Raw genomic sequence first — 26552 nt, 5'->3', positions numbered from 1 at the left:
CAATATGGGGAGGGGGAGGTGCTTGAGGCAGTTCTTCCTAATGGCTCCACACTGCATAAATGCATCTGATTTTCCTTGTTGCACGTTCCAGCAGAGCAGCTGGTGATGCTAATCCTTTGCCCTTATTGCTCATGTATAGCAAGGATTAGGAGAGCTTCCTGCAATGAAGCACACCCCCTCCAGCTTCTCCCCTGTAAAACTGAAGATGGTGAAGGGGCATTTGGCTTGATCCTTTGCACGGGGCAGGGAGAGGAGGTGTGTTACACTGCTCTGTGGTGCCACATGTTTTGGATTCCTTTGGAGTCTCAAGTGAGTCAGTGTAAGTTCCTTCTCAGGATTTAAAAGGGAGTAATGAGTGAAGTCCCACAGGTGAAGAGAGGTGTTTGTGTAGTTTCTCATGCTCCCACCCCATCCCATGCACTCCTGAGTGCCTGATGTCTTTCTTGCTGTAGTGCAGTTTGCTCCCCATCATCACTTGATGGGAAGAGAAAGGATGTGTGTCTTGCTGTGGTGGTGTATCAGACGCTACTGAGGTTATTGGTAATCACACCTATTACTCTAATACCTGATGTGAGCTCAGATCCCTTGCTGTGTGCCTTCAGGTGATAATCAGAAAAGATGTTATGTCTCCTATAAGACAGGGCTTTTGGGTGCTGTTGTTCCAGCCTCTCTTAATCCTCCCTCTGTAGGGACGACTGGGGCTGAATGCCAGAACAAGTTCCTCATGCAAACGTGAAAGCAGCTGTGAAGATGCTTCTCTGGGGACATTTTGAAGCTTGGTCAGGCTGATCACTGTGGAGCAGCCTGTGGGGAAGGCTTGCAGATGACCTGGCAGCACGGTGGGGCTCTGTCTGAAATATGTGTGGTTCCTTGAACTCTTTCTGTAGCTTCTCAGAGTTTTACTGTTGGCTGTGGAAAGTGTTGTCATATCTGTATGCACATATTCAGGGGAAAACCAGTATTGCTATTATCCCTTTGGCATTAATCAAAGAGAATTGGCACCAGAAGCCCGTGGCATGTGGGCAAATGCAGTAAATAAGAGTGAAGCCTGATGAACAGTTGCACAAAAAAAATCTGCAGTGCTTGGACATCCTGTTGATTTTGGAGTCTGCCAGGGAGCTACTGTTGCAAGCTGTGTGTGTAAAGGCAGAGTAGCCCCTATCATTTTATACAGTATATAAATAGTTCATGTACAGTATAGAAATAGTACCTATCCTGTCCCAAATACAAGGATGTGTGATGTGAACTCAGTCACATGAAATATCTGGAGGGCTGTTTGCATGTATGGAGACACTGGGAGGGAGGTGCTCTGGCTGCATCTGCTGTGCTGGGGAGAAAGCTGGTACTCAAGCAGTTAAAGCAATTGCCAGCAATTTTCTTTCTCTGGTGGTAATTGTTCTTCAAGAGACTTTCCAAACGCTTCTCCATCTATGTGCACTTGGAAGTAGCTGTACTGCAGAACACTTCAGCAGCCACATTTTCTCATGCTGAAGAAATTTGAAGCTGGCATGTATTTTTGCAGCGCCACCGAGCTGGTGGCACTTGATGCACAGGACTGGAAGCTGCTGATGCTGCAGGGGGCTTGAATCCTGCACAGCCTCAGGAGTGAAATTTCTCCACACCTCCAAGCTAGTGACTGGAGACCAGAACTTTGGGTGTATGGGAGTGGGACCCTGTGGGTTTACAGCTTTCTTTCAGCTCTCTTCTAGGTCTCTGAGCATATCTCACCTGGTTGCTGTCTACCCCAGGCAGCAGTTCCTGTGTAAAAGTCGTGGGGTCAGAGCTGTGCTGCTTTAGATATGTTTGGTATTTCTCACTGCATTGAAAGTGTTTCTGTGGTGCTCAAGAATTCTGGTTACCCAAAATCAGCCTTAAATTGAATGGTTATCACCAGACACAAGAAAATACTTGGCAATGTCTTGGAGAAGGATGATTTTGGGCTTAATTAATGGAGAGCAGTCTGTCTCCACATGCATCTGTCTCTGCTTCCTCATCCTTCCTATTGGTATCAGCTTAGGTTTGTTTTTAATTATTTTTTTAAGTGTTGCACTGAGCGGTAAAACCCACATCAGATTACTGAGGATATTAATCCTTCACACTTCTCTAGCACATTACATTTCATCCGATAACAGAGATTTGCTTTACAAACATTAATTACAAAGCTTCATAACCCCCCTGTGAGGAAAGTAATAACCACAATAAGACTTAGCATTTATATGATTTTTGCATCTTCAAAAAGTTGTATAAACACTAAGTCTTAAAGTTCCCTGCTCGACATGGTAGTGCAATTATTCAAATAACACACAAAGATGCACCAAAAAGGGGAGAACCTGCTTGCCCAGGGTCACACACATCAAGGCAATTACTAAGTACTCATTGTAGATTATTCTTGGTTTGGGGCTTTCTTTCTCTCTGTCTTCCTTGGTGACATGGCTGAGCAGGAATATATGAAGGTGGTAGAGGATGAAGACCATAATCTGAAAACCATTAGGTCCATGGAAGTGAGCAAAAATACAGGATGCCATGTCTCCTGGATGGAGTTGGGATAGTTTGAGATTACTGGGTCCTGAAGTGCTCAATGGTGACTGCTGGTTTGGAACATTGCTGCTGCAAATTAAATCCTTTGAAGGGCATCGAGCAGCTCCCCAGCTACCTCAGATAACTTTCTGCCTCCTCTGTGGCATGCATCAACACAGAAAGCACATAGCTGATAACAGCCTGTTGTTCCCCACGTGTTTTAGGATATGATCAAACAGGGAGAGAAGTCTGGAGGCATGGTGATTGTAAGATATGACAGAGTGGCTCATTTTTGGGTGTGCAGCAGCGTGCGTGCATGTTGACCTGTGGAAGGAGCAGAAGTCCTGTGCCCTCTGCAGGAGCAAGACACGACTTGTTTTTCTCTGCCCTAGTCAGTTTCCTAAATTTGTCCAGGCTAACTTCTGTCCCTCCAGATGAGGATTAGCAAAAGTGGTTTGCAAGACTCAGAATGGCTCTTGATCATTTCTCCAAAATTTATACCAAGCAAACTTTCATCGCGTCGGGCTTCGCAGTGCCCCAAGATAGGTGTGCTGCCCATCTCAGTGAAACTGACTGGTGTGCCTTGGTGGCTGGGGACATGTCTTGTGGGACAAACTCTGGGGTATAGCTTCACAGTCCCTGTCAGCCATCAGTCTGGTGGACTGCTGGAGAGGTTGTGCTCCAGAGAGACTGCTCCTCTGGGGGCATAACCTGATCCAGACTCTTTACCATCAGTGCAAAATTGGAGTAGACTGAAACTGGGGGCAAAACTAGAGTTTATAAAGTAAACCAATTCTTTGCCTCATGGGCTGCACCCAAAAAAGGATTTGCTCATCTAGGCGATGGAAATTCCAGTAAATTCACATTTTCAGAAGCTATGTATCCTTTCCTCTGCAGACATTTACTCTTTTAAATGGGAAGCCCACTCCCTAGTTTTGTGTTCATTTTTCCCAGGGTGTTCTGCAGTAGGCTGGCTTGGTTGAAGGCTTCTAAGAAAGGAGGCTGGTTGCAAGACTTTGTTCTCTGTGTGGGTTTGCTTTTCTCCTGACCCCTTCAGCGACCAAGGGACCATTTCTTTCTCCAAGGGATGGACTGCTCTGTGTCCACATGCAGCTGAAAGACCAGGAGTGTTTTAAATAAAGTGAAATTTCTTACTAATATCAAGAAAACATCAAATGGAGCTAAAGATAAGTGATTTCAAAATATACTGAGGTCTTAGCCTGCCCTTGGCCTCGCCTAAGTAGGCCAAAGCTCTTTCCCTTGCAGAAGAGAGCTTGAGAACAAAAGTCTTTAAAGAGCTTTCCTCTTCAGAGATGCTTTGGCTTTGAGGCTGGTGCCTGTCAGCATTTTAGTCTCTCATAGCTTTATTTCCTTCGTGTCAAAGATCATCTTACTTCCTTTGCAGAGCTGTCAGCCAGACCCTGGCTGCTTTGATACGGCTGCATTAGTCCCTGAGTCCCCTGTTGAACAAGCTGCTCGACAATGTTTGCTCAAGTGCATGATCTTGGGTAGAGAATTAATCCCTGTTCTTACCCCCTGCGCAGTCAGCCAGCTGAGAAATTATTTTAAACACTATCCCATGTGGATTAGTGCTTTCCCAATTTCCTCTGCAAGTCGCTGGTGTTTCAGACGCTCTTTTGACTCTGCACAGACGCAGAGTAATAAATTCATAACCCTGCTTTGTGGAACTTTTGCTCCTAAGTTCATTGCTGTTGGTCTCTCACTGGGGAGCAGCCAAGCCTTCATCAGCGTGCCTCACTTCTCCTTTCTTGTGTTTCAGCTGTAATCAGATTTTTTAATTATTTTTTTTTGCAAAACTCTTTGCTAATCTGTTTTCATTTTTCGTTTTTTTGCCATCTTCTTCCCCCAGTGTGATTGTCTGAGCTGCTGCAGCTGTTTGTCTGGAGAATGAACTCCATCAATATAGCCAGGATGTGGCATTGCCAGAGTTACCCTTATTTTGCAGGGTTTGGGGGATGCTCTTGAGGCCAACATCTGGCACTTGTGGTTGAGGAGAGCTTTTTATAGTCACAACCCAAAGTTCATCCCGTTTGAGATGAACTTCCAGTCGTGTGTTAGTTAATCACAGTAGTTCCAGTCAATTAATCACACGTATACCCAGGGTGTGGCCCCATCTCACTGGGAATAGCTGCAGGTGGAAGGGAGACTACTGCTATGATCCCACTTCTCACATGAAAATAATGTTATGATACACCAAAATAATGTTAACTTCTGATTATTAAAAGACACCTCTGCCCAAATTAAGTTGCAAACCAGACTATATGCCAAAGTCAATAGTACGGATTTTATTTAACAGTAAATGTGAGGTAGAGAGAGAGGTAGGATGGGGCAGGGGGAGGGAGGGTGTTAAAGAGAGGCAGACACATTGTTGTCACCTCCACAGGGGTTCCTGCTGGTCTTTTCTGTGGTGGGAGTCCCCAGGTTCTGGATGTACCACTTCTGTGCAGTCCAGGTCACAGATATCCAAGAGATGTATGTGCCACTCCCACGACTTGGGATGGCATGTCTGTAAGCAGCTGCTTCCTTTTCTCACAGTTTGCCATGATGGGAATTTTTGTCTGGACAGGTTACCCAGATCTGCTTTATGAGGCCTGGCATCTTCCTGCGTTGCCATCTGCACTTCCACGCCAGTATGCATGGTGGAATTTTGTCCATTGTGCCAATTCCAAACCTTTCACATCCATGCAGGCCTGAAATTAACACCCTCCTGTTTCCCACCTTAGCCAGTTGTGGTGGCTTATCCTAAGGGAACATCCTTCTTTGACAGGGCTCTGAGACAAGGTAACTGCATTCTTTGGCTCCTGACAACCACACAGGGCCAGAAGTGGCAGCTCAGAACTGAAGAGGCTGCAAGTGAACTTGTGTTTTATCGCCTCGGAAAACACCTGGAAATGCCACTTGTCCGCTGGGCATTAGCTCCCTTGTCACCTCCTAAGCCTCCTGAGCAACAATAAACAGAAAATTGGAGTAAGGAGTGCCTGCCCAGGAGAGGCAGTGAGCCAGATGTGTTGCACAGCTGGAGAGGAGTAGGTGGATATTCTGTGAAAGGGAAATGATGCAGGCTCTTGTTACGGCGTCCCGAGTATTTCAGGGCACGAGCTGCACGTGGTGGATGTGGAGTGACGGGAAATGCTCCCTGTGCCGAGCCTGACTCAGGCAAGGGGTGGCAATGGGCAGCGGGTAACCAGGGTCCAAGAGGGCTGCAAAAGACTTCTTCTAGGTTTTGTGTGCAAGGGGAGATAGAGTAGCAGCTCCTGCAGCTGCATTTCACCACCTTAAGGTCAGCCCTAAAAGTATCATGGGCTGGGTCTCCGATGTGCACAGCTGCCCTCTCCTTGTGCAGGGGGGATGCTGGGTGTGAACAAGGCTCTGTGTGCTGCACACCCCTGTCACTTCTGGACAGAAGGACCACTGCTCTGCCCTCTCCCGTGATCCTGAAGTCCTTGGGTGCCTTTGCATGTGAGGACACCCTTTGACACAATGCCCTGCCTGGCAGCTTCAGAACAGTGACTCAGTGTTTTGTGGAAATGCCCCTAGCAGATCTGGTGGTAAGGATAAACTCAATTTTGCACATAAACTGGGAATTTGATATTTTTGTTACGTGTGAAAAACACAGCTTTCCCTCTACAGATTTACAATTTGTAGTCCTCCCTCAAAGAATGAATTTGCACAGAATTTGCAAGTCAATATATTAATTGACTTGAATTAAGATTAATTTTTTTAAGTATCCTCAGTAAGGAATTTAGTGTTTGTCAGTCTGTTTCTTTGTCTGGAATTAATAATGTAATAACAGGCTCTTCAAACATGGCATGTAATTAGAATTCATTGAAATCTTATGTCTAGGCTAAATTTGAAGAAAATAGGTTGTAATTAAACTAAGTTATTAACAGTTTCTATATCTAATTATTGTGACTGTGTGGTTCTCCTCTCTGTTAGGTGGGAAATCATTATCCCAAACTCAAACCAAATGAGGACTTCAAGTGAGCACTAATCCAGAGAGAAGGTATGCGCGGTTAAAACATCCCAAATAATAACAAGTCTTTTCAGTTATGGTGATTCACACCAGCAACATTATGACTAAGATGTATTACTGCCATCGGCTCCAGCTGAGATGGAACCGAGGTTTAAAGATACCGTGTATTTTCCCTCTTATTCTGAACCTTTGGCATAATGAGCAGAAGAGAAATGAGTGCTTCCTTACCCTGCTATACATGGGATTTTTTTTCACCAGCATAATATTCAATTAATTTTCTGAATAAGTTATTCTTGCCCCAGGGAATAATTGCAAGATTTCTGTGCTGTTTGCAGCTCTTCAAATAGCTTTGTGCGCTGCTACCTTTTAGCTCTGTTTTCACCTGGATGCAGGTCTTGCAATTGTGTATCAGAAGGCTTCTGCATCCACATCTACAACACTTCACATAGGTTCTGGCACTTCTTTCGGGAAAGGATTTTCATTCTACCCTCTGCCCCTCCTTCCACTCCCCTCTGTCTTTACTGGGAGAAGAGGAGAAGGCAGAGAAAACAAAGAGTTGACAGAGATGAATATGCTCTATGAATCAAAGCTTCTGGAAGTGGTTCTGTGGGTTAGTTGCCTTCCTGGTGAGAGTAGGAGACACTACAAAATTTCTGTTGAACTATTCTTTTCCATCCCTAGAAAAATGCCAAAGAACTTGGATGAGAGTATTTTAAATGGTGCCTATCTAGCACTCCTTTGTTGCCTATTTTGTTACAGCTAATTAAAAGAGAAAAGCCTTTTAATATTTAAGCACCATTAACTCGGCTGAATTATTAAATGTCAATTTGCATTATGTGCATAAAAGGATCAATAAGCAAAGAGAATAAAGCAATGGAGATGGCTGGGGCTAGAGAGATGTCAGCTCCTCTTATCGGAACCAGAGGGAATTGCTCGCCTGTCTGCCAGTTTGTGGTTGTTAATTATTGGTTCTCCAGAGGGAAAGTACCAGGGACTTTCTAGGATTCTGCTCACCAAAGGCACTGCAGGGACGTAAAAGATGCTGTCAAGATAAAACATTACTTGGCTTGATTTCCAGGGGTGTCACTCAGCCTCTGTTGTCTCAGTTCTGTTGACAGTTTGCTGGCATTTGCTTTTGGTGCTCTCTCTCTTCCTTTCGGGTGGAGCTTGGCCTTTGCATTGTAGACTGGAATTAGGTATGGATTGATCCCTGGCTGTGCTTTAGGCTCCTGCCCAAGGATAGCAGAGCACGATAGCAGCCCTTCCCACTTAACAGCCCTGCCTGGGGGATAAAAGCTTCTGTGTTTGTGAGGACCCGCTTTGGAACTCATTCAAGCACATAGGCTTCTCCCCACGGAGGGGCTGTGTCACAAGCAGTCTCCATGGATCATCTGCAGCGTCTCCAATCCTTGATCTTGCTGGGAGCAGATGGGTACCCGGCAGAGGGGTGCCAAGTCTCTGTGGTGCCCGTGGTTCTGGGCGTCTCTGCCAGGTTTGCCAGTGAGGGGTTGTGCTGGGCTTGGGGACTGGCTGCCTGTCCTGTCCCACCAAGCGGCTCAGAGCTGAGAGCTGATCTTGTGCTTTGATCCCCTGGGAGCTGACTTTGCTTCAGGGGACCTGGGGTGTATGTGGGATGGGCACCACCGTTCCTAGAGCTTTGGAGAGAGACAAGTGCCTGCTGCCCACCATTTTTCAGTAGTAAAATTGGGCTTTAGACAGTGGAATTAAGAGGGTAGTGTTTGTACTTCCATCTCTTTCTATGTTTTGTTCTAAAATGGCTTTCAGTGGAATTTTATTCCAGTGGCTTTTTCTTGTGCCTCTTGCCACTCTCTCCTGCTCTCATTCCCCTGTCCCCCCCTCCTGCCCTCTGTTTCACAGTTGAAATAGCCTTTTGCTTTCCGTGGAAGATGGGGATAGCAGTAGGTAAACATGGACATTTGTTGAATCTTTCCTCTCCTGTGTGAAGGGAATGTTTGCACTGCCATCATGGCATGATTGCCCTCCCCTCCCCAGCTCACTCTGAGCCGTGTGGATGGGGCCCTGGAAGCAGTGGAGCGGTGACAGGTGAGGATTGAGCATTGATTCAGTGCTTGAATATTTACCCAGCTTCACAGCCGGGCTTTGCGGTCTGCACAGAGCTCTGCGCCTCTGCAGAAACCCTCCTGGCAGTGGTGGACCTGCTTTGGTCACGTACAGATGGAGGTCTTTGGAGACTTGGGGCACCAGGTAGTCAGTGCCTTGCTTTGGTGCCCCAAGTCTGCCCCTCTCTGGGGCCAGCAGCCCTGAGCGTACATCATCCCCTTGGCTCTCCACATAGAGGGAGGTCCTCTCCTCTGAGAGCTCTTCTCTCCCAGTCCTTCTCCTGCCCACCAGCCTCCAGTTTCCATCTTGGCATTGAAGAATTTGCACCTCAGGGTTTTGCATTTTGAACAGCATCAGCTGGCGTTGCATGGAAATGCTCCTATTCTTATGCAATTTCTGATAGTGTACTTTGATTGCATACTAGTTTGTTTTTTGTTCTATTTCTTCTGTTGCATTTTTTTTAGCATACCTGGAGATTTAATTTGTTTCTCTTCCTGTGTTTCCAGAGTGGGTTTTACGATGTGGGTGTGACTCTGGTGGAGTCACCAGCAAAGTCTGGAGCATTCTCCCCGTATGCCACTAGCTGGGGAATGCAGTTTGAAGCCACTACCTCTGCTTTGCCTTATTTTTCATGATTCAGGAACAACAGCTGTCATCTGGTATTTTTTTTGGTTTTGATATGAAAAGGAGCCAGTAGTTATTAATTGATTAGAGTTCGTGCACCTTTGCTTCTAATCTAGTTGACAGATGATTAGCAAATTGACTTTTTTTTTCCCCGTTTTGAAGGACTGAAGTGTCTGTGTTGTGCTCTCCTTTTATGTCCTATGTCAAATGATCCAGCCATGAAACAACAGATGAGTTTCAAAGCACTCTGGTTTAAAGATCTGTGCACATGGACCTCTTTGTTGAAGAGTCACTGTTGTACCAAAGGGGTTCAAAGTATAAAAAGGGAGAAGAAGCAGCACCAGCGGTGCTTTGGAAATGAGCTGATCTTGAATTCAGGGGAGAGAGGGTAAAGCCCTTGGGACCATTCAAACAAAGCCCATTTGCCTGCACAAGTTATTAGCAGCAGATGGTGAGGACATCATCTGTTGGACGTTGCTACCAGTGCTGGCAAGCTGCAGCATGGCTCTGAAAGGCATTTTTCCTGTCTGAGTGGGGATATGCAGCTTCAGTGGCTCCTGTGTGCTGTGACAGAGAGGCAGAAAAGGGGCAGCAGAAGGGGGAGATGAATCTCCATCTGAGCAAGCCTTGGCTCTCTGGTGAGCTGGCTACCTGAAGGCCCCTGGGGATGGGTGCAGTGAAAGCTAAACCAAAGGCCTGGAGAGGGTCTGCATTCCTTCTGGATGCCTGTAGCTGTTCCTTGCCCATCAGAGGGTAGTGGTGCATGGAGCAGCTGGAGATTGGCTTAGGGTTCACATAAAGGAGACAAATGACCAAAGCTACCAAGGAGCCTGTGCTCACCTGTCCTGCAGTACTCACCTGTTCCTGCAGCACAGGGGTCAGATAAACAAGTGTCTGTGCTACCCATGTCCAGTTGAGTTCCTCTCTTTGTAGCCCTTTTTTCTCTGACTGGACTGTTTCATTTTTGGATATTTTACCAGCTGACTAACAAGTAATTCTGTTAGTGGTCTACATCTCCTAGATTAGAGGATTTCTCCCCCAGACTGCTTGCCTGATTTGTGTTTTTCCCTAGAATGAATGCTCAGGAAATTTAAGTGGCAACCAGAGAAAAAATGTGCAATATTTTGAGCAATCAGCTAGGCAGCATCACCTCACCCAGTGTGGCTCTGTGGCTCATTGAGTTTTGCACCAAGATTTAGAGATACACGTCAGGCTCTGTAGCTGGCACAGCAGGAAGTGGGTTGGGAGAGATGTTAAAGTCTCTTTTAGGGCCATTATGAGACAGAAATCCTTTTTTCATTTCCCAACCAAAGCTGGAATCTTCCAGGACAGTGTTGCTGAGGTGCAGGCTCTGACTGCCACTGTATCTGGGGCCCCTAAAGATTTGAAAACAAGCTACTTCTGGTGCTGGCATTGAGTTGTCTACAGAAATTCCACTCAGGCATGAGAGTTAGGCAGTAATATAGAGTTTATGCCACCGTAATGCTCTGTGTGTGTAACCCCTGTCACTTGATTCTTATCAAACAAAGTTGCTGATCAATTTTGCTGTTCTACTTAGCACTCTTAAATTTAGGTCGACCAGTATTTTGGAATATAAGGAAAATAAGAATGTTTTGGGAACATCTAGGAAAGCTAGTGAGCTGCTGCAGGCAGTGGAGATGGGGATTGAGGTGATCAGTGATGATCTGGTAACTGATACTTTAGTAAAGCACATAATCCTGCTTTGGTTTAAAGTTGAACAATGGTCTCAGGAGCAGGTGTTGCAGTCGCTGGGGGGTGTACCTGCTATTCATGACATCTCACATGATTTTGTGGCTGGCATTTTTCTAAAATAAACAAAATTACAGAGATGCTTCAAGGAAGTGACATTGATTAAGCAAAAAGTTATTTTAAGGCTCTGGAAATCATCTGGCTGAGCTTTACAAAAAGAAACTTGCTTTCTGGAGATGCAATCAGACAGAGATGTAAAGACATAGTCTTGGTCTCTTCCAAGTGAAAAAAATCCCATGCTATTTCAAGTAGCCAAGTTTTGTGCTCTGTGATTACTTTCCACACTTCTGTCATTTCTCTATGCACTTCTCATTGAAAATTTTATTTTTTTCTTCTTGCTCAAGAGTAGCTGTGAAGTGTTTTGTGGGGTTAGACATGGTTCTTTGCATATCTTGTGAGTGGATGTGGGTTTCTTGTGGGTGAATTTATGTTTGTTTTTTTTTATCATGATCAGTGTACAAACACCAAAGGAGTCAGTCATATTTTGCTACTGAGATATGATGTGTTTCCTGTGACAAGCTTGGGCCGGGTGTACAGTGAGCAGATTTTTCTTCTGGGCTGCAGTGAAAACACTGGGGTGTGAGAGCCAAGGAGCCTCAGTGGAGATCTGCTTTGTTTGGGGTGGCACCCCTTAGTGGCAGGAGGCAGGGAGGGCTTCCTGATGTCTTTTGGTTCAAGACAGTACTGTGGTAGCACATGCCATTGGAAGTGTCCACAGGAGGAGCTTGGACAAGGCAGAAGTCCAAGGAGTGGGAGGAGATGGAGGACTGTGGATATGCTTTGATCCTCTGCTATCCCTGGGCCTTCTGCATTGCCTCTCTCTGTGCTGCAGGACCAGCCTGGCCTTGTGTTAAAAGCTGGAGTTTTTCAGGATGCAGACCGAGCTGTACAAAGCTTCCCATGGGGAAAGTTCCCTGCAGGGGCTGGGCTCCCTTTGCATTTCACTGGGCAAAGAGGCTGCGAGGGGCTGGGCTGAGGAGAAGGAGGCCCCTGAGGAGGCGCCAGGGAACGTGTTTGGAAAATGGTGGTGGCATTTGGTTTGGAAAGTGGGCTCCCCCGGGCAGGCTGCACAAAGACATCCCACGCCTGAGCTCGATTACACCCACCCACTGCCACCTCCTCCCCTCTGCTCTTGTGCTGGTCCTAACCGCTGACTGATGGGTATGGCTGGTTTTTCTTCAGCCATTAATACAATATTGATCCACAACCCTGCTGACAGTGTTAATGGACACTGATTGTGTATTATTATTTCCATAATTGTCCTCAAGCTGGAGTGAATTCTCCTTTTCAAATGGCCCATCGATATCGTGCCCTGCATTGTGGGCTGGATCTGGCCTGCTTAATTTGCTTTGTCTAAAGTTTCAGCAAAGCCTGTGGTCTTCATCCCTAGTGGAGCAATCGATGAGACCAGCAAAGCAGCGCTGGAGCACACATCAAGGCAGTTTCCATCCCCTCCCAGAGCAGGGACTTTGGTTTGGCTGTCAGGATGCTGCCCCTGCAGACCCTTCCCATTGTGTGAGACCTTCCTTGGTGCTGCCGGTGTTGCCGGCTCGTCTCCTCCCTTTACACGTGTGCTGCCTCTCCTTTGTGCCCTGCTGAGGGGACATGACCCCTTCCTCGGAGGTCTCCGTGTCTGTGTGTCCCTGCTCTCCAGGCAGATGGGGGCATTGCTGAACAGAAGGGATGAAGCACTGCCTCCAGCAGCGACTTCCAGGCCTGAGCTGCCCCTTGGGCGCTGCGCCGTGCGTGGGGTGTAACTAACAGTGCTGCAGGGCAGCTCCTGGAGAGGCAGGCGCTGACAGTGTCTCTGCAGCAAGAAATTCCACATGTGGATTTCCTTAGTGAAATGCTTATTCAACCCCACCGTGGTCTATAAACACCGTGTGTTTTCCCATTTCTGGGAAGTCCCTTCAAGGTTCATCTGTTACATGCCACTTGCCCAGGATGGGAAAGGTAAGGAAAGGAGACAGACAGGTTCCTGAGAGGTTTAAGCTGCAGATGAGCAGCTGATGCCCTCCTCATTTGGGTGCAACTAAGCAGTGTGAGTCTGGGGAGCATGTGAACAGGAGTGGGAAGGACCTTGGCTTCTTTGCCTGGGGTATGTGCAGAAGAGGCTGAATGATATCTGCACCAGATGCATGGAATATCATTTCTTGCCTTGCAAAGCAGGGGGGTAGATTCAGGCTGAGGAAGAGGAAAGCTCTAGGAGCATCTTCCCTCTCTCCCCACCCTGGAGAAGGATGGATGGATTCAGTGTCCCTGTGCATTCAGCTGCAGGTATTGGCCCAGCAGCTTTGGAGATAAATGCTCTCCATCCCTGAGGCAGTCAGCAGGGCGTGCAGATGGCAGGGGCAGTGGTGGGACAGAGTCAGACGTGGTGCCTGCCCTGGGAGTGCTGGGGAGGCGGCAGAGCAGTGCAGGAGGTGCTGTGCTGGAAAACAGGGAGCAGCTGCCCCAGAGGGTGCTGACAGTGACTGAGGGAGTGTCAGTGCAGGATCTGTCACTCACCATCCTCTCTGTGAAGGAGCTCTCATCGTTGTCATTGCACTGATGAGATCTGAGGTTCAATAAGATGGATGGCTAGACCTGTAAACCAAGTACAGATGACTCAGTCCTCTCTGAAAGACCATTTCTCTCTCCTTTTCTACATTTTCATGGTATTAGCAACCTCTGAGTACCAAGAGTCTCATAAACTTTCGCGGTTATGGTAATAATAACATTGTACAGTACACTGCACTGGGAATAAAGTTATTTTATCCACTTCAATTTCCTTTTGTTTTAATGTGTAAATATATCAAGTGAAAGCACAGTAGGAAATCTTGGTGCAGAGGCCAAATGCATTACAGGCCAGCCATTTTCTGAGCAAGGGCCTAATGCTGCATGTTCATAGTCTGATTTTTTTTTTCCTTCTAAAGCATCTGGCACTCAATATGTGGCTGCCCTAGTTTCTCTGGAGGACTTTGTATTGAGAGCCTTCTCTAAGTTGATCTCTTACCTCAAGGTTGAATAAAAGTGCTGATACCTCTGTCCCACAAAATTTCTGGGAACAATCTGTCCCTTCTTCCCCCATAGAGGCCATCAGAGGTCTTCCTTGGACCTCTCCTTTGAGGCTGGCTGGCCTGAGGTGAGGGATTCTGCCTCAGAAGTCCTCAACAGGGGAGGTTGTCTCTGTTCAAGAGTTGTTCTGTGTGGAGCACTGCTGAGAGGGGCTGTGATTACTCCTTCATCTCCAGACTTTCTTTGCCTTCCGAAGGGCCTTCTGTGACACTGTTCCTCTGACAGGCATGGTCCTGCCATCCTGTTGTGCTGGCAGTGTGCAAGCTGTCTGCGTGCTGGAATCCTCCAGGAGACATGGGATGATGTCAAACAATAATGCATTCTTTCTGTTCAAGCACATTGAGAGTGCAGTTAATCCTTGCATTCTCCCTGCCCATCTGCAATACAGCATGAGGTGACTTCCCCAGCCTTTGTGTGCTGGGGCAGGCTGAGCTTGGAACAGAGACCTTCCTGAGTCTCATCTTAATGCAGTCCCCAAAGAGCTGGGGTTGTTCATTGCTCAGCCCCCACCCACTAACGTCGAGTTGTCACCAAACCAGAGGCAGTGTCTCAGGCTCCCGTGCCATCTACCTGAGTGCTTTTCTTTCAAGTTCCTTTTTGAGAGATCTGGGTTCACATGGGGCTTAAGACACGACAAAATGGTGCTTGTTCTGGTGCTGTTATTGACAGAGAAATGTTGCAGCTGAAGCAGTGGAGGTTCCCTTGAAGTAGATGTCCCTTTCCAGTGATTTACCTGAAGGGTGTTCGTGATGGTGACCCAAGGAAGTTCAGACACCTGCAAACAAAGCCAGATGTGTATGGCCTTGCTTGTTGGCTTCATTGCAGCTCAGGGTATCCAGGGAGAATTTGGGAGAAGAGGATCAAATGATGACCCAGGGCTTATGCCCAGGGCTGTTGTTTTGTTGTAGTCTAGTGCTTTATAAGGATTAGTTTAAATAATGTTTCTCTCAAACTCAGGGATATGCCAGCCAATCACACCAAGGTATATTGGCTCAGAATAGTTGCACAAAAGCCTCCTAATCCTGTACCACTCTACCTAATCAATTTGCCTTGGAAGTTCTCCATGTGGAAGTGCCTCTGGACAAGTGGTAGAAAAGGGTTACCCAACACAGGTGAAATAATGGCAGTGGAATAGACAAAGGGAAGAGTGAAAGTTGCAATGCTTACTTTGTGTACCATATGGGGTACAGCAGAGCAACCCTAAGAGCTCTAGCAACTGGGAGCTGGAGCTGCAGATAAATATTCTGATTGTCCCTGGGGTGTCTGGAAATTAGTTTTTACAGCAAAGTCATGTTTGCAAAGGGAGAATAGAGCCACCAGCTGGCAAATGCAGCCCAGAGACTGTCAGGAGAGGTTACCAGAGCTTTGCCGCTTCAGGATGCCAGGACCCTGCTAAAATGCAGGCAGCACAGTTTGGGGATTGGGGGAATCTGGCATAGGATGGGAAGGGACAGAGTCTCTCTTTTAATCAGCAGAGATCAGTCAGCATCACAGCCTGTGTCTCAGCCCTGTGAGGAGTGCTCTGCAGTACAGTGGGGCTAAAGATGTTATGGCAGATCTGCAGAAAACTGATCTGAGGGCTGAAACAGCACAAGAGGCTGTCATTTGGATTAAGGTGTATTAGCAAAGGATATGTAGGCTTCTGAATTCCTCCCCTGTGACTGTTGGCTTGAGAGGCATTCATGATGTCTTTTCCTGATAAGTCACTATTTTAATTAATGTATTTACATATCTGCATATACATCCACACATATTTGTGTGTAAGCACGTATAGAGCTTTGTGCTTTCTCCTGGGTTCAACAAGACTCTCTGCCATCCAGGCAGGGGAAGGTCACTCATCTCCTCAGTCATATCAGTGAAGTTTTAACAGTCAGTTTTGGCATTCCATGATGCCTGAGTGATGGCAGGCATCTTGGGAGGCCTAGCAGAAGGGGAAGGCAGTAGAGACTGAGGGATTTGTCCATGTTTGTGCCATTGTATTCTTCAAATGGATGTGTTGCTTCTGTTTGTCAACAATTTGGGGAGTAATAATAATTTTTTAAAAGTGGAAAGATGGAAGAGATGGAAAATGAGAGATTAGCTTGCTGTATGTGCAGTGCTGCTGTCGATGTTGGGTGGCCATGGCAGGCTGTAAAGCCCCAGCAGCAAGGGCAGTTTCCCACTAGCCCTGTGTCCACTTTCGTGTCCCTGCAGCTTGGTCATTGCATTGTGGTGACACCAGTTTATAAAGGCTGATCTCAAAAGCACATCTTCTCCACTGCCCGAGCCCAGCCTGTCCTGCTGTCCGTACTACTGGTGGATGAAACCAGCAAAAACCTGAGCACTTTTCTTGTCCCAGGTGGTTTGGTCTAGAGCATTTTGGTCATGCCAAGGGAGTGAAAATAATTTTTAAAAAGGCAGTCTTTGAAGCTCAACTAACCTTCAGGAAAAAGTGGCTGCTTGGTTCAGCTTTAACAGGTTGTGCAAAATTTATTCTTCCTTAGGAAGGCTCTCTAAGGCTCATTGCTTTAAACCCTTTGATCATCTCCTCTGGGTTTGTTCATTTTTGTTGTATTCCACTAATGGGAGCTAGAGCTGTGACTCCAGAGTCACCTGAAAGCATTCTTGTGAGCTGGGTAAGTATCCCAGGGGACTGTCAGTGAGACACCAGCTCTTAGAGATGTTTGTGGGTTTCTCTGTATCTTGAAGTGCAACTGGAGTTTCCCCCTCAAACAAGCGCGGGTGTGTGGCTGGGCTGCACAGCCACCTTCAAGGCAGCTCAGCCACTTCTCTGATCACACAAACGCTTTGGAGTAGGGAGCCAAAGGCTGTTTGCACAGAACTTCAGAGCTGAGGCTTTTTTCTTTATAAAAACCTGTTCTACTAGAGCTCATCTCTTCCTGCTTCTCGTCAGGGCTGTTGTGGGATATAGGTGCTGTTTGGGGTCATTGGGCATTTTATAACTTTGTTTTGGGAACTTTCTGTCTGTGTACTTTTCCACTGCACAGGTCTTCACCCACTTTCCTGGCTGGACTGGCAGTAATTGGTCTCCATTAGCAGCCGTAGGTGGAGAAATCTCTACAGATTATGGGGTCCTCTGGTCCTGCAGAGGTTGTTTCCTCTGGCTCAGGGCTGAGACAGGCTGCTATTTAAAATGGGAAAGACTTGTTTTTCCTGCAGTGTTTGCTATGCCTGTTCTAGGGATATGTGCTAATAGCTGTACAGAGCTTCAGGGCCCTTTCTTACTCTGCTCAGTAGTTATCCCAGCCCCCTGCAAGGTAAATCATAGTAATCAGGCTTATTTTAGACAGGCATGGAGCAGTTGTGATTTGACCAGGTCCCTGCTATAGCTGCTGGCACATACTTCTTTCTGGGAGAGACGACAGCAGGAAATTTTTAGTCCTCAACCTATGCAGGAGGGTCCGCCCCAAAAAAGCACCATATTCTGCTTTTCACTGTCCAGAGCTGCTCATCCCTACAGAACCAATGGTTTTAAAATAGTAGTTGATATCAGTCACTCAGGAAATGGGGAAAATTGCTTAATAATATATTGCCTAAGACCTCCGTGATTCATTCCCAGAATTTCCTGGCTCTTGCCCTCTGTGGCTTATGAGGTGGGGGAAGCCACCCTGGGCAGTGGGCATCGGGAGATTTCCATCTTTACCTCTTCTTTCCTTTCTACAGCTCCTGCTCAGGCCCAAATCATCCATGCTGGGCAAGCATGCGTGGTGAAGGAAGACAACATCAGTGAACGCGTTTACACAATTCGGGAGGGGGACACGCTGGTCCTGCAGTGCCTGGTCACGGGACACCCCCGGCCACAGGTAAGCCTTCAGTCTTGCCTGCCAGCCATGCTCCCCCATGGCACTTGTTTGTAGTCTCCACACAGAGGAGAACTGTGGGCAGTGGGGTGTCCAGCTTTCTCCGACAGGTTGGACTTGGGTGGGGATGCCCCATTTTGCAAGCACTCAGCTTGTTGAGCTATGAAGCATTTAAGTTTGCTTTCATGGGAAACAGTCCACAAAGCTTTGCAGAAGCTTACAAAGAGCTTCTACTTGTCTTCAGTATGTGAAGTCCTTCCAAAAAACCTAAAGTCCAAACTGAAATCTCAAATCTTTAACCCTCTTACTACAAAGTAGAACATCCTAGAAGATGCTTCCCATATGTGCTTACCTTAGGAGTTGGTCCTTCATGGTCCATCCATTTCTCAGCTTCTCTGGATGTACAGCCAAGAGGTTGCTGCTTGGGGGAGTTCAGGAGCTGTTGGTAGTGCCCCTTGCTGAGCCCCACACAGAACCTGCTGTCCATTGCTTTGTGGCCACCCCACAGAGGCAGAGTCAGACCTGCAGCACTGGACACATCCGTGCTGTGGTCAGAGACACAGTCCCCTGGGGAGGTACAAAGCTGAGCTTGGCTGATGGTTGCAGTCCTTCCTTGGGGTGCCCAGAGGTTTGCACAGCCTCAGGCCCGTGCAGCCACCCCAGCACCCTTCAGACACTCAAGCTGGGCAGTTCAGTGTTACTGTGCAGGTGTCTGTAGAGGTCCTGGCCTAGAGCATGGGTCTGCCAGCTCTGGGACAGAGCCTGGTAGGAGTGGCAGCTGGTGCACTCTGCGCTGGATGTGCCAGGATACACTCAGGGGAGCCACGTGTGATATCTGCCTTGGCCCCATTCCTCAGTCCTGCCAAAGACACTTGTGGCAAGAAGCCATGCATCTTCTCATGCCAGTTAATGCCTCTGTGGGCCTGCTTGTGAGGAGTACTTGGCTGCGAGGTGATGACAAAGGCAAGGATTTGAAATAGTTTTTCCATCAAAATATCCTGGAAACAATAAAAGGAAAATTACCTGAGCCAAGTCAGCAAAAACAACTGGCCTAGGCTTGTGACAGTGATGGGCAAATGATACCTGTGTGCATCAGAAATGGGGAATTTGGTAGCAGTGGCCCTGCCTAAGGTTGTTGAATGCATGGAAGGGTCCTGGCAGGTTGTAGGGATTTGAGCCTAAGTATCTAGAGAGATTTCTGGAGCAGAGCCTGTTGCAGACAGCATGATAGTGGGCAACACTCTGGCTTGACATTGCCAGACCTGCACAGGGTGCACCAGAACCAAGAACCAGGCATGACCAGGGAGACTGGAACCTGCACATATAAAATGTGGCATGCATCCTATTTCTGCCCTCCCTCCTAATGGATTGATTTCTTACCCAGCTAAGCTCTTATCCTAACCTTTGTTTAATCTTCTTTTTCCCTTTCTATCAGCCAGTCATTAAAGCATGAAAATGTGGCCAAAATACTAAAATGAGACTGTGATTGAGAAGATTAAAGAGCTGGCTGAAGTGTCCTTCAAAGCATGAGACTCCAAGAGTCTTGGGGCCCTCAGACAATTTCACAAAGGCTGAATAAATCCATGGTCAATAGCTCCAAAAATCTGCTCAGCCTGGTGCCCTGGGATGGGATGGAGACACCCCTGTTCCTTCTAGAGCATCAGCACCAATCAGGTGATGGCAGTGAGCTTTAGGCAAAGTCTGGAAGAGTGGCCAAGGCATTTGGTCTGTGGTTAATGCTGAATGAAAGTCTCTCTTCTTTCTGCTGGCTGATCTTGCTGGATCCCAGTTCCAGAGTCTAAATTGTCCCAGAGCAGGAGGCCGGCAGTCAGCAGCCTTTAGAAGGGAGGTTGCAGATGTGGAAAACCAATGGGCTGAGAAAAGTTGTCTCTCTCTTTCATTGTGTGGAGTGCACAAACAAGGAGGAAGCTTGTATTGCTACTGCAAGGGCTGTACCCCATTCCAGACAAAAGAGGAACCCTTCAGTCCTTGGGATTGCTGTCTTCTTGCCACCATTCACCATGAACTGTCCTGCAGCTCTGTTGCCCCTTCAAGCCAGTATCTTGAGACATGCAATGTAAGGACAAACAAATAAAAAGGTGGCTTGAAATCTGAAGGGATTTTTTTCCTTTTTTTTCTGTATCTTTAAGAACAGAGGAAAATCTTGTGTGCTACGAAAGGACGACTTCCAAAAATAAAATACACAGGGGTTCCCTGTGGGAAAGAGTCAGATAGCAACTGCCTTTTCTCACTCATGAAAAAGCAAAGAGTAGAAATAGCCTTGCTGTCCAGAAAAAGATGAGTGTGGACTGCAGTGAAAGCTCTGTAGGTGTGAGCTGATGTCTGCTGTAGTGTCGTGGCCTACCAGCCACGTGGGGTCTAAAGGCTGAACATTGAAAGTCCTATGCTGTGCAAATGCTGGCATAAAACTGAGCAAGCTGCCGGGTTTGCAGGATCAGAGCAGGAGTGGCAAACGTGTGTGTCTGGGTGAATTGAGGGGTTACTCTGGACACTTGGACATGGGGATTGGAAGTGGACCAGAATCAGTGGCTGGGCTACTGAGACATACTGAGATCAGAAGCTGAGCTTTGGCATGTCTGGTCGTGCTGTAGGACCTCTTCATGGAAGTAGCTAGGGAAGAGGGGGAAGAGCAACAAAGGGAGCTCTGCTGAATCTTAAGATCTCTGTTTTGTGTCCCTGATTTAATTTCTCTTGTTCTTCCCATGCAGGTGAGATGGACCAAAACTGCTGGCAGCGCGTCGGACAAATTCCAAGAGACGTCAGTGCTTAACGAGACCCTTCGGATTGAGAAGATCCAAAGGCTGCAGGGGGGCCGCTATTACTGTAAAGCAGAAAATGGGGTTGGGGTCCCTGCCATCAAGTCCATTCGAGTAGATGTGCAGTGTAAGTCGTTTAGCGGCAACCCAGACCTTCCCACAGTTCTACTGCGTGTCTCTGCCTCGCTGCGGGGCCGGCAGGGAGCTGCATTGCCCTAGGACCACGCGCACCTGATTCAGGAGCAGAGCGACTGGCGTGCTCTCCCCGGTGTCTTTTTTGCACAGGAGATTAGATCCATCCCTGCAAAACACAGCTCTGCTGTCCTTGTGATTCATTCTTACCTGGGTGTCGTGTTGTTTGTCACTGACAGGGTCCCCTAGCACGTGTCCAGGATGTAGCGCTGGGGGTGGCTTCTGCTTTCTTTGTCTTCCTTTTGAAGCTGGCGGAGCTCGAAGCAAGCAGTGGTTCTTGAAGTTGGTAGTGCCACGCATGTTGGGGGCATTCCTGAAACCAGTGTCCTGTGCCCAGCATTGCTTCTTCTGTAGCATGCTGGAAACAGAGCTGAAAACTCTGGAATGCAGCTGGGGAGGCTAAGCTGGGATAGGGTGAATGTGAAGGTGACTCAGCGTTGCCCTGGTTGGTCATAGTGCCCATAATGTGAAGGTGACTCAACATTTCTCTGGCTGGTACCCATCTTTCTTGAGTTGTGGAGATGCTGCTAGTGGTTTTACACCTTGGGCTTCAATTTTTGAGGGTTTCTTGGACTTAGTGTTTATTCTTGGGTTGCTGTGTTCAAAAGGGAGGGAAACTAAACTTACTCTGTAAGGCCCAAATGGGAGAAATTCAAGATTTAATATCTAGGAAACTTGTTTTGCTCTCTTGGAGAAGGCATTACATTGTCCTTGACTCTCCACTATTCCAATTTTCTGCAGCCCCATTTACACAAATCCCTCTCCTCACTCATATTATTTGAGAAGGCAAGAGGTTGATGCTAAAAAGTTGTAAAGTATGATAAAGCAGCTGAATCTGTCCCTGAACCTGTCATGAGCTGTTCTAGATCCCTTCTAGATGTTCTCCTTCCTTCTGAGCTGAGGGGCACTGTGGTTATCTGTCAGTGGAACAACCTCCGAGCTTCAAAACCCCAGTGCATGCCTGGAGTCTGGGCAAATCTTTTTGCTGACAGCAGCTGCTGCCTGACTGCTTCCTTTTAGTCCTGCTGTCCAGCCCAGCTGTGAAGTGACTCTCACAAAATGTGCCAGAGACTTGGGCATCCTTACCTTTTGGCAGGATCATGATCCACTGTCATACTGTATGGCTGGAGTAGCTCCCATCTGTTCCTTCCTTGCCCTACCCTTTACTGGATTAGTGTAGTGTGGGCACTATCCTGTCTAGGATAGTGGAAATGGATTGCTTCAACAGCAGCCACTGTGGATAGGATGAGTGTTTTTTCATTGGCATTGCTTCACTTTGTTTAGAAAAGTTCTGGCATCCACCCTAGATCTGCTTGGCTTCTCTGCCTGTTTCTTCTCTTCCACGTAGTGGAGGCGTATGATAACTCTCCATTGCAAAGGATACTTGGTTTTCTCAAGGCTTTGTCTGACACCTTGCCAGGGCCTGCATCTCTAGGAACAGGACTGTGCCGTGAAGCCCTTCCTGCCCTGAGGGTGCTCCCGTGGTGCAGGCTGGAGCTAGAGTGATGTAGCATCCCGTGGTCCCTCATGCAGCTCTGACCTGTAGAACTGTGGGGCTCATGGGGTGGCCAAGGGCTTTCTCATACTAACATCTACTCTGCAGATGGACTTGGTACTGCACCTCTGTTCTGCTCACTTGGTTTTTGGGGAGGAGAAACTATTTTCTGCTAGTATTTGAAGTAGGTACAAGGGAACACATGGGAAAAGCCACAGTTTTTGTTGAACGCTCACCCAGGCAACCCTCAGCTGAATGAACCAGAATTTGAAAACAAACCCCTTCTTTTCCTGCATCCCATTTTGTAGTTAGAGGTAAGTAATCACTCTCGTGTGTACCTTGGTGTCCTTGACAGCTGCTGCTAGTCCTCAGTCATACTTTTAGTGTTTGGCAGTGAGGTTGCACAGAGACCATCACTGGTGCCAAGAGGATATTAAACTGGGAACACTGACCCATGGAGCATAATATTCCTCTGCCCCAAGTGGGCATCAGTGAGGCTTAAAAGTATTGGTTGGATACTGGCAGAGAGGCAGCCGCTCTTCTGAGTATTTCCATGTGGGAGAGAGAGAAAGTAAGTAAAAGAAAAGAGTGAATGTTTACAAGCTTTTATTGTGCATGAAACATCCCATGTGATCATCTCCATGAACAGCCTTGGGCCAAATTTGTCATTGGAGCAGCTCACTGACATTGGTGGCATTACTCGTACATCAAGGACATGCACATTGTCGTAGGTCTTATTTTAGCATTTCTCAGGAGGGCTAGACCTAGAGCTGACTTCTACAAAAGAGGGCTGCAGAATTCAAAGGAGGAAAGTTTTAGCGACCAAAAAGGAGGTGTTGTTTTCTGTGTGGGGAGTAGCTGGGAGCCAGGAGACTGGAATGGTGAGCTGCTTCTTCAGTTAGTAAGGCAAGTGTTTTACCTGCTGAGAAACAGACTCAGAAGGATGGCAGCTATAGAGTCACTCATGTGAAGTGTGAACAAATAAAGTAAGGTTAAAGACAAGGAAGGAGGAAAAGAGAAGTTGTGCTCAAGGTCCTGGTCCAAAAGAATTTGATGTTCAGTCATCCTGTGGCCACATGAAGACAGCACTGTATGGAGAGGAGGCTTTTTTTTCCATCTGCATATGTTTTTCTTCAGTCGTGGGTGTTTTTTGGTTGGAGGAGCTTTTTTCCTGGGATATATTTTGTCTTGTCATTATTCCATTAATGGCTCTACTCATATCTCTGCACTGTGGTCAAGCAGACAAATTTCAGGTCGCATAACAATTGCTGTCTGCTGAGCATACCGCTCATTAAAAGATGCAAACCCACAAGTTGACACTTGTGATTCAGCAGAGAGCATAAGTTGTTTGGATGGCATGTTAGCAGAAACTCATCCCTGCTTCCCTCTTCCTTTCTGGAAGTCAGATCTCCAAACTTACAAATCTGTAAAATGAAATATTGTGAAAACTAGGTGGCATGGCAGGGCAGGAGGTGATGAACCTGTTAAGCATGTGCAGAGGATCATGCTGGTAGCACAAGAGGATACTGGGTACAAGTACCTCGGTTTCTTTGCAGGTGAAGATGTTGTCATAATGCTCCTGAAAATATCGAATAGCTCCAGCTTGAGCTCAGAAGGTGCCTTATAGACATACTTAAAGACACAGGGACTGATTTCCATTTTAGAGGGCCAATTCTTGTCAAAAGGGATATTTACGTTTAACCTCAGTCTCAGAGTGGTTTTGTGAGGACAAAGATCCACTGCCTCTGAAGTGTCCCCCATGTTACCTTGGTGTTCAAACATTGATACCTGCTGGAACTTCCAAGAAAATCATCCCTTTTTAGCAGGTGGGCAACTGTAGTGGGGCAGTATGCTCTGTGTGGATGGAGAAAATCCTCTTCTTGCAGGGCTGTTGCTTCTGTCCTTGCAAATGTAGCCACTGATAACCATTGATTCAGTCATGGTGGCTGTGTGTCTGGTGCAGGTACAATAAGGGAATTGAAAGGAGCATCTTCTGTAAAGAAAGAGAACAAAAGAATCTGATCATTTTAGGGAGAGGTAATAGTGTTGCAGTGACTAGAAGTTGCCAAAGGATAGTTGATACAGACTTTGAAGAAAATACATGGAGGATATTTAATAGGAAGAGAGAAAAATTATGCACACCTATTACAGTATTTTGCATCGCATATTATTGTGATTCCTCACAAGATTTGCTCTGTCTAGATGACTTTCCAGCTCAGCTCCTTGATCTTGTCCTGATTTTTTTACTTTTTATTCCTTCTCTTGAAGGTTTGTCATGTCATTTGTATCGACATCTCACAGCCTGGGCTTAGCCCCATGATTTCAGGAGAGATTTGGCAGCTAGAAGATGGAGAAATTATGATGGAACGGAGCTTTCAGGGGTCCTCTCACTGAAGTAGAAAGTAGTGATTTTATGTAGAGGGGTACCATTGAGTGTATCAGGCAGCCCACTGCTCTGACACACACGTGCCAGGCAGGTGGGTTTTTTTGAGGACTGCATGGGGCTCTGCAAACCAGAGACTTTCTATTCCCTGAAGGTTTGTGTGGTGAGCGGGAGAATTCTGGCTTCTCCTGTGTGTTCCCTTTATATATAGGTTGTGCTGCCTGCCCTCAGGTAGTAAAACAGCTTTTAAACCAGCAGTTGTCATCAGCCAGATGTGTGGGACCTTCCCCTCTCCTCAGTGGTACCTGGAGCACCATCTGCTCTGCAGGCTGTGCACGCAGACCAAGCTTTGCTAACAAGGGCTGCGACCCTCCTTTCCTCCCTTGCAGATCTAGATGAACCTGTTCTCACCGTTCACCAGACCATCAGTGACGTGCGGGGCAGCTTCTACCAGGAGAAGACCGTCTTCCTCCGCTGCACGGTCAACTCCAACCCGCCAGCTCGCTTCATCTGGAAACGGGGAGCTGAGACACTTTCTCACAGTCAGGACAATGGGGTGGACATCTACGAGCCCCTTTACACACAGGTGAAAATAAGCAAACCTCTGCCAACTTGTGTTGTCTTGCTGATGCAGGGCACTGTGGTGGGTGGTGTTTCCTTCCCTGCATGGATTATGATGCTGGGGAGAAGGTGCAGGCTGCCTCCAGAAGGGCAGGTAGACCTTCTTTTCTGCATGCAAATTCCCAGGGTACAAGGGGAGCAGAGCAGTAGGAGGGAATGTGGCTTAGGGAGACCTTTCCCTTTTTATCACTGTCCCTGAGAGCAGTGACACAGCTCCCCTACTAAGGTTATACAGCTGTTGGATGGCTGAGACTAAAATCCAAAAAATCCCAAGATTGGATTTCCTCTATCATCTCCCATTGCTAAATTTTTTTTTTTTTCTTAATTGAGTGCCCAAACTCCATATATCGGGGAAGGTCTTCCTGTTTAGCAGTGTGAGCAAATGGCAGGCATTGCTGTGGGATCCATGAGTTTTTCTAATGGCCACAAGTAATGGGGAGCCCAATGCCTGGGCACTTCCTGACTTGTCCTGGGACAAGGTGTCCATGTCTTTTCTCCTTCTCCTTCTTGCCTGTGTTGGACTTGCCTTGCACAACCAGGTTTCCCCTGTAAACACCACTTTCTTCACATTAATTAGTTGGCCAATGCAATGGGAGATGCAAGGGAACTTTTCTTCTGCCAGGGCACTCTGGGCATGCTACCCTAAGCTGAGCTCAGGAGCTGAGTGTACTTTAGACACTAATCAGCCCCAGTACTTCCAGCAAGGCTGCTAGGGAGCACATGGCAGGGATGGGTGGGAAGGGAGGGCTGAAAGGGCAGCTCCCCAGGGTTCCTGTTTCATCCCAAGCACCTTCCTGCCTTCCCAAAGCTGGGAGCAGAGCAGCCCAGAGCCCATTCTGGCTGAGTTTGATTTCTGAGCAATGCCCCAGGCAACCTTTAAGTTAATGTAGTCATGTTCATATTTTATTGAAACACGCCATCTCTGTAGGTCGTGGAAATGGGCATCCAAATGGAAATATTCAGGGGGATGAGGAGGGAGGAGAGAGCTGCAGGTTAGTGGCAGATTTGCAGAAACACTGTAGGTCAGAGCGGCTGTTTGGCCCTGAAGACAGCTTTGTCTGTGTGTTGTGTGGCTCCCAACTAGGACATCCCTAGCCTTGGAGGAAGCCACCATGGGCTCTTCCAGTTTTCAGTAGGCTCAGTGCAATTAACAGGATATGTCGCCTAATGAGATGATGTCTTAGGACTTGGGATATTTTCTCTAGCTAAATAAGGCATCTGGCAAAAATTCACCATGTTG

The 26552-nt window shown here is 47.2% G+C and overlaps 1 protein-coding gene across 2 annotated transcripts in view; it reads left to right on the top strand.

Annotated features, from left to right (window-relative positions):
- The window catches only part of MDGA1 (MAM domain containing glycosylphosphatidylinositol anchor 1), a gene marked incomplete at both ends in the record, with an annotated part of 137747 nt that overhangs the window by 28743 nt on the left and 82452 nt on the right, over nucleotides 1-26552 (top strand). For both annotated transcript variants that reach the window (XM_084202017.1, XM_084202016.1), the window contains 3 exons: nucleotides 17708-17847; nucleotides 20574-20748; nucleotides 25081-25277. In XM_084202017.1, the coding sequence (XP_084058143.1) occupies nucleotides 17708-17847; nucleotides 20574-20748; nucleotides 25081-25277 (512 nt within the window). The remainder of the gene's footprint in view (nucleotides 1-17707; nucleotides 17848-20573; nucleotides 20749-25080; nucleotides 25278-26552) is intronic.

Source organism: Fringilla coelebs (genome assembly GCF_963513975.1).
Source record: "Fringilla coelebs genome assembly, chromosome: 3".
NCBI classification, from domain to species: domain Eukaryota; kingdom Metazoa; phylum Chordata; class Aves; order Passeriformes; family Fringillidae; genus Fringilla; species Fringilla coelebs.
The sequence above is the reverse complement of the archived record's forward strand: the minus strand, read 5'-3'. Positions and strand labels throughout refer to the sequence as shown.